The sequence below is a fragment of the Chenopodium album genome, chromosome 13 (genome assembly GCF_948465745.1).
Source record: "Chenopodium album chromosome 13, dcCheAlbu1.1, whole genome shotgun sequence".
NCBI classification, from domain to species: Eukaryota; Viridiplantae; Streptophyta; class Magnoliopsida; order Caryophyllales; family Amaranthaceae; genus Chenopodium; species Chenopodium album.
Genome location: NC_137846.1, coordinates 41,433,649 through 41,441,683, shown reverse-complemented (window position 1 = coordinate 41,441,683; position 8,035 = coordinate 41,433,649). Strand labels below are relative to the sequence as shown.

The following is an 8,035-nucleotide window of genomic DNA, read 5'->3' as shown; positions in this document are numbered from 1 at the left end:
CTCTTGTTCTTCAAGTTCTCAAAGTGAGACAATGGCGGGAGAAGAGGATGAAGTTTTGTTTCGTGAGTTTGGAAATCCGAAGGATTATAAGCTCACGGGAGGGATCCTGCTTCCCGTCACGGAAACCAAATTTACCATTCATCCCCAATACACAAGGATGGTACAAGGGGAGCAATTTTCGGGTTCTCCAAGTGAAGATCCCATTAAGAACCTTGATAGATTTCTCGAGCTATGTGCTATGATTCAAACCAATCAAGTTTCTCAAGAGTACATCCGAATGCATCTATTTCGCCAATCTCTTTCGGGTAGAGCTAAGAAGTGGCTTAAGCAAGTGAGGCCAAATTCTCTCACAACATGGAGAGAGATAGTCAAGGCATGTTTGAAGAGATTCATTTCCGAGGAAAAGACCGCCGAGATGAGAAGGAAGATTGCATCATTTGAACAAGAAACGGATGAGAGTCTTAGTGAAGCTTGGGAAAGATTCAAGGAGTTGGTACAAGCATGTCCTCACCATGAATACAATCAAAGCTTGCTCATGCGATTCTTCTATGATGGATTGGAACCCATGTCTAGAGCTAACTTGGATGCGGGGGCGGGTGGACAATTGATCAAGATCCCCCAAAACCAAGTTGAGGCAACGATCGAAGAAGTGGCGAAGAACTACTCTTGGGGTGGTAGAAGGAGGAATGCACCGAAGAAAAGTGGGATGTATGAATTAGAGAAGGTTGACCAATTGCAACATCAAATAGAGCTTTTGACCAAGGGGCTGGCAAAGTTGAACACAAGTGTTAATAGTGGGTCGAGCTCCTCTCAAGTCAATTCCTTCTCATGTCAAAATTGTAGTGGTACAAACCACGATACATCTTATTATGGAGGCTTGAGCCCCGAACATGTCGCGGCTTACAACTCAAGGCAAGATGGATATAGGGGAAGTGGTGGAGGAGTAGCTTGGAGAAAACCACCACCCGGATTTACACTTCAACCTTAACAATGGGGGCAACAAGCCCAATCATCATACAATTCCAACTCGCAATATCAAAACCCACCTCCACTTCAAAACCAAAACCCGAAGGGTAACTACCTAAGAAACAACCAATGCAACAACCAAAACCAATACAACAATCAAAATCAAGGGTCTCAAAGGAGTCAAGATCAAGCATTTCGATCCGATTCCACACAAACCCAAATTCTCCAACAACTCCAAGCCATGAATCAACAACTCCAAGCCACTCATCAACAAATGCAAGAAGTCAAAGCTCATAACAAGATGGTTGATTCGCAATTAGCTCAATTGGCCGAGAGAGTACCTTTCAACTCACCTTCTACCTTACCCGGGCAACCACAACCTAACCCCTCTCACAACTTGAAACCCGATTCTTGCAAGGAAATTACATTGAGATCAGGCACATCTTATGAAGGGCCTAAAGAGGGAGAAGAGAAAGAAAGTGTGAGGGTAGAGAAGAGAGTTGAAGAAGACAAAGGCGTTGGGAAATGAGAGAATGTAGAGAAAAAGAAGCACAATGATGAGAAAACAACCTCAATTCCTAGTGAGACTAGGAATTTAGATGAGCCGGTTCCTTTTCCCTGGAGGGTTGCGGAGAGAAAATTGAATGATAAATTCACAAATTCCTAAGTGTAAAATGAAGAACTTACACATAAGTCTCCCTTTCATCGAGGTTGTTACCCAAATGCCTTCCTACTCCAAATTTCTCAAGGATATCTTAACCAACAAGAGGAAGCTCAATGACGAGCTCATTACCCTCCTTCATCAAGTTAGTGCACTCGTTCAACACAAGATGCCAAAGAAAGAGAAGGACCCAGGAAGCTTTACTTTACCGGTTAAGTCGGTAACATGGAACCTAGGGGTGCCTTGGCGGATCTAGGAGCAAGTGTTAGCTTAATTCCCCTCTCCATTGCACAAAAGCTCAATATTGAAATGATACCTACAAGAAAAACAATTCAACTAGCCGATCTCTCGGTTAAGCTCCCTTGTGGTGAACTTGAAGATGTTCCTATCCAAGTTGGGCATATCTATGTGCCATGTGATTTTGTAGTGATGGATATGGAGGAAGATGTTGATACTCCTTTGATCTTGGGTCGTGAAGCTCTTAAAACCTTGGGGCGGTCATCAATTGCAAGAACAACACCATTACATGTGAGGTGGCCGATGAGAAGATTGCCTTTGAGTTCTCCAAGTTACTCAAGACCCCCATGGTTGAGAAATGCTACCGAGTCGATATTGTTAATGAGGAGTTAGATCGTTTGGGGAGGGTAGTGATGAGGCCGCAAGATCCAATGATTGAAGCTCTTACTTGCAAGGAAGAGTTTCATTCACTAGAGGCTAAAGATTTCGTCATGGTTATGGAGGAAACCTCGAAGGTGGATGAGGTTGAACAAGAAGTTGAAATCGAGCTTGAACAAGAAGAGGAGAAAATGGAGGAGAGTTCTACGCCTCCTCCCAAGGTAGAACTCAAACCCCTTCCCCCTTCTTTAAAATATGCTTTTCTTGACAATGAGAGAAAATACCCAATTATCGTCAATGCTAACCTTGACGAATTTATCTGGAAAAATTGCTTGATGTTTTGAGAAAATATAAAGATGTTATAGGGTATAACATTGATGATATCAAGGGTATTAGCCCTTCTTTGTGCATGCATCGTATTCATCTTGAGGATGATTATCCACCTTCATTGAACCTTAAAGGAGGTTGAACCCCAACCTCCAAGAGGTTGTCAAGAAAGAGATTTTGAAACTACGTGAAGCGGGCATCATTTATGCTATCTCCGATAGCAAATGGGTTAGCCCGGTTCATGTAGTTCCAAAAAAGGGTGGAATGACCATCGTCAAAAATGAAGGAGGAGAGGAAATCTTCACCTGGACAGTGACCGGGTGGAGGATGTGTATTGATTATAGGAGATTGAACAAAAATACAAAGAAGGACCATTTTCCTTTCCCATTCATGGACCAAATGTTGGAAATACTTTCTCACCATGCTTTCTTTTGCTTCTTGGATGGGTACTCCGGATTTTTCCAAATCCTTACCCATCCAAGTGATCAAGAGAAAACTACTTTCACATGTCCATATGGAACATTTGCATACCAAATAATGTCATTCGGGTTATGCAATGCTCCTTCAACTTTCCAACGATGCATGACTTCTATTTTCTCTAAGATGCTTGAAAAAGAAATTGAGGTATTCATGGATGATTTTAGTGTTGGTGGCTCGTCTTTTGACAATTGTCTTTATAATCTTGAAAAAGTTTTGAAAAGGTGTCAAGAGACGAGTTTGGTTTTGAATTGGGAAAAATGTCACTTTATGGTTGAGGAGGGTATTGTTCTTGGCCATAAAGTTTCAAAGAATGGCATTGAGGTTGATCCGGCCAAAGTTTCGGTGATAGCAAAGTTGCCCCCTCCTACCTCCATTACGGGAGTGAGAGCTTTTCTTGGGCATGCCAGTTTTTACCGGAGGTTCATTAAAGACTTTTCATCAATCGCCAAACCTTTGACCGAATTACTCAAAAAGGATGTTTTTAACTTCAATGAGGCTTACCTTGAGGCGTTTCACAAGCTCAAGGAAGCTCTCATTTCCTCTCCCGTTGTGCTAATATGCGATGCTAGTGACTTTGCAATAGGTGCCGTGCTTGGGCAAAAGAAAGAAGGAAGATCATATGTCATCTACTATGCAAGTAGAACGCTCGATGAAGCTCAAAAGAATTTCACTACAACAGAAAAGGAAATGTTAGCGCTGGTGTTTGCATTTGACAAGTTTCGATCTTATCTTATTTTCTCTAAGGTTATTGTGTACACGGATCATATAATTGTCCAATATCTCATGACTAAGAAGGAAGCAAAGCCACGACTTATCCGTTGGGTTCTCTCCCTCCAAGATTTTCACATGGAAATGAGGGACAAAAAGGGAGCGGAGAACTACGTGGCGGATTATAGACACCCAAATGTGTCTCCCCAAAACCAAATCCAGTGATGAATACCTTTCACGTCATTTGATTATCGAACGAAGTGAAAGTGTGAAAAGTCTAGTGATGAGGATGTGTTTTTATTAAAATATCTCTTCTTTCTGTTTTTGAAAATATTTCTTTTCTTACCCTATTTGTGAAAAACGTGCATTCCATTTTAGTTTGGTCCATGATATGGGTCCAATAATAGTGTAGTTAGACGGGGTTTGAAAAGACCTTTCCAACGATATATTATAAGCCCAATTCCGATGAATACTGAGGAAGTTATAGCCAAAATACTAAACTGGGCTCGAACCGGATCTTACCTACGGCCCAATGATCATGTGGAGGGTCCAAAGGTTTAATCATATTCCTAAACTAATTAGGATTTATTAGAAGCTTCTACGAGTTTCTAAAAGATCTTAATTATCCTTTTTGAAAAGATAAAATCAAAGAGTTTGAAATTGAATAAAAACTTTCCTTTTTTAAAACTTTCCTTTTTTAAGTCCTAATTCTATTCGAATTTAAAGATGTTCAAAGACAATCAGATATTATTTTTTTGCCTCATGATTTTTATCCAAATCTTATATGGTTGGATAGATCTTGAAATTATCTTTCCAATGATATATTATAATATTAATTCCGAGCTATAACGAAAAAGATATAAAAGGAATACGATTTTATCTCCAAAACTGACACCATCCCACTATTTCGGCCATATATTTTTATCTACAAAAGATTTTAATCTAATTCCAATTGGGTTGCAAAGTAGACTTCAAGAGCTTTCCAACGACATATTATATTCCTTAATTGGACTTCTGGATCAAAAGATATGATAAAAACAAAATCCATAAAAACTGTCTTGCAGCGCCAGACGACAGGCTTGTCGCGCGGCGCTGCACTCTGTCACGCGGCGACAGGGGCTATTATGGTGACAGCGTCGTGTTTTATTCCTTTTCGAACTCCGATTCCTTTTTTATCATATCCGAACTGTTTTCATTATAAATAGCGTCCTTAAACCTCCCTTTTTCAATCATCAACTCTTATCAAGAAATTCTTGATATTCTCTCTCTCTTTCTAACCTTCCCTCTTACAAAATTCCTCATACATTAGCACTAGACACACCTAGCCAAGTTCGAAGTTGCCTTTGCCCTAGATGTGAAAGGTTTGATATTTTTGAGGGTTTGTTCCCAAATCTCTATTTCAATTATTTAATTTGATTGTTTGATTTTATATTTTCCTTGAAGTTACTAAAGTTTGTATTTTGTTATTAGAAAGAGGTACGAGGCATCCAAGTAAGTACTTTAATTGTTTAATTTATCTTATGATATAGAAACCATGTTAAGATTGTTATTTTGATTCCTAGTATCATGTTAGGATGTTTTATTGCTTCCTAGTATCATGTTTAGGGTTAACTAATATTTCTAATATCATATCAATAGCATGTTAGTATCATGTTAGGGCTAAAGCTTTGATTTTTATTGTTTAGTGACATACTAGGGTTTGTAATTAATCTTGTTAGTATCATGCCTAGGATCTTGCTATTAATATTATGCTTTAACATGATTTTGATTTATTATGTTGCTTGTTTATTATATTTATTGTTATTGCTTGATCACGCCTTTTATGCATGTTTAAAGGGAATTTGTACTTGTAATCACGCTTAATAAGATAATTAATAATCTTGTTTAGCGCTAATATGATTATAATTTAAGTGATCGCCAATAATAACTTTATTTGTGCATTAATATTCAACCAACGTAGATTAAACAGGTTTAGGGTTAACCTATTGATTGTATGTTAGTCAGAAAGCGCACATGAATACGAGAAGAATAAAGTAGAGGCCTATTTAAGGCAGGTTCAATCTATTTTAGGTTGGATTTGTACCTTCATCCCCGAACACTAGTCATGGTTCCAGACCTATTGGAGTTAACGATCTCATGGATCGTTAAGGGATGTAACCTTCACCCTGTGAACGGTTTACAAGTTCCTAAAACTTGTTGGTGACTCTTTTGCTTTAGCTTCCTTCCCTTTGGACGCCACCATGCTTAAGTGTATGATCATAGTGGGGTTCAAGTTTGGGGTAATGCTTGAAATATTCCCTACACGGATAATTTGTCTAGGCTTCCTTTTGAGAATAAGGAAGATGTGCCAATCAATGAGGAAATGGGATTTGAAACTCTTATGGCTTTGGCTTCGGCATCTAGCCCATGGTATGCCGATATAGCAAATTTTCTTGCTTGTGGGGTCATTCCCCATGGTGGCCAACGTTGCATAAGGATGCTCTTAAGTTTGTGTTGAGATGCGATACATGTTAGAGAAGTGGTGGCATAACCAAGAGAGATGAAATGCCTCAACAAAACATTTTGGAAGTTGAGCCTTTTGATGTGCGGGGTGTCGACTTTATGGGGCCTTTTGTTTCCGCTTGTGGGAATTTATGTATCTTGTAAGCTGTTGATTAGGTAACTAAGTGGATTGAAGCCATACCTTCTCCTACCAATGATCATAAGGTTGTGCTAAAGCTTCTAAAGAAGACCATTTTCCTCGATTTGGGGTTCCAAGGGTGTTAATTAGCGATGGAGGCTCCCATTTCGCCAAAAAACAATTTGAAGCTCTTCTCAAGAGATATGGAGTTCATCACAAAGTTGGTCTTCCCTATCATCCTCAAACTCAAGGGAAAGTGGAGGTGTCGAATCGAGAAATCAAGAACCTCCTTGAAAGGATGGTAAACAAATTGAGGAAAGATTGGTCGCTCAAACTCGATGACACGCTATGGGCTCTTAGAACAGCATACAAGACTATTATTGTTACGACCCCTTATCGGTTAGTCTATGGGAAGCTTTGTCATTTGCCGGTGGAATTGGAATATAAAGCTTGGTGGGCTATTAAGGAGCTAAACATGGATATGTCGTTGGCCGGAGAAAAGAGATTGCTCAAGCTCAATGAACTCGAGGAGCTTAGATATGACGCATATGAAAACTCGAGGCTTTACAAGGAGAAGACCAAAAAGTGGCACGACCAACATATAAGAAACAAGAACTTTAAGATAGGAGATAAGGTGTTGCTTTTCAACTCAAGGCTTCGTTTGTTTCTGGGAAAACTCAAGTCCAAATGGTCGGGGCCTTTTGTTGTATCAAAGACTATTCCTTATGGTTCTTTTGAGTTAGATGCGGATGGAAACAAGTTTATGGTTTATGGTCATCGATTGAAAGACTATTTTTGCAAGGAAGAAGTTGGTCTCGTTGAATGTTTAAGGCTTGATCCTTTAGATCCCAAGCCCCCTCCTTGATGAGACTTTTCTCATGGTCAAGCTAGCGACCTCATAAAGAAGCGCTTCTCGGGAGGCAACCCGAGTTTCTTTTCCTTTTAATTTTGTGTTTTAATGGTTTGGATTAATTTTGGAATTGAACATATGAATTTTGTGTTGTTTGCTTTTGTAGGGTGGAAGTTGAATTGAGAAATGTGGCTAAGTGAAGGAAAAGGATCGAATTTCACTCCTCAAAACAGCCTAGAGGAGCGGCCGTTCCAAAGGAGAGGAGCGCCCGCTCCAGTTCTGGAGCGCCCGCTCCATGCAGGTGAAGTGCCCGCTCCATCAAGTAACTTTTTTTTTTCATATTTTCGGCAGACCGCTGGAGCGCCCGCTCCACTCTAAAGGAGCGGCCGCTCCTAATATGAGGAGCGCTCACTCCATACAATTTCAGCTAAAAAAATCGAATTTGAAGGCCGATTTCCCCTCTTTCCCCTCATTTCCTCACTTCACTTTCTCACTCAAACCCTAACCCCCCTTCTATCTACCTTTATTCCTCACATTTTCTTCTTGTGTTGGTGAAATTCGGTTTGGTTTGTTACGTTGGTAATTATATGGTGTTCATGTCTCTTTAATAACTTGATTTTTGTATGATAAATCCTTGGAAGTGATTTTGAACTTACTCATGTATTCGCAATTTTCCTAAAATTATTTATGGAGTAGTCTTATGACACCATATAATGCCTTAATTGGGTGGTTGATGTGAATTTACCAAATTGAGATTGTGAGATGAATTTTTGAAGTTGGATTTTTGGTTGTTGTAGGTACTTGTTCT

General features: G+C 39.6%; 1 protein-coding gene and 1 non-coding gene across 2 annotated transcripts; one reads left to right on the top strand and one right to left on the bottom strand.

Annotated features, from left to right (window-relative positions):
- Window positions 1-413: 413 nt before the first annotated feature.
- On the bottom strand, window positions 414-518 carry LOC145577324 (small nucleolar RNA R71). Its single transcript, XR_014098769.1, has one exon. It is a non-coding gene; the product is annotated as a small nucleolar RNA R71 (small nucleolar RNA).
- A 6,157-nt stretch (window positions 519-6,675) lies between these two features.
- On the top strand, window positions 6,676-7,242 carry LOC145575522 (uncharacterized). The gene has a single exon (XM_081633382.1). The coding sequence runs from the start codon at window positions 6,676-6,678 to the stop codon at window positions 7,240-7,242; it is 567 nt and encodes a 188-aa protein (XP_081489508.1).
- The last annotated feature ends 793 nt before the right edge of the window (window positions 7,243-8,035 follow it).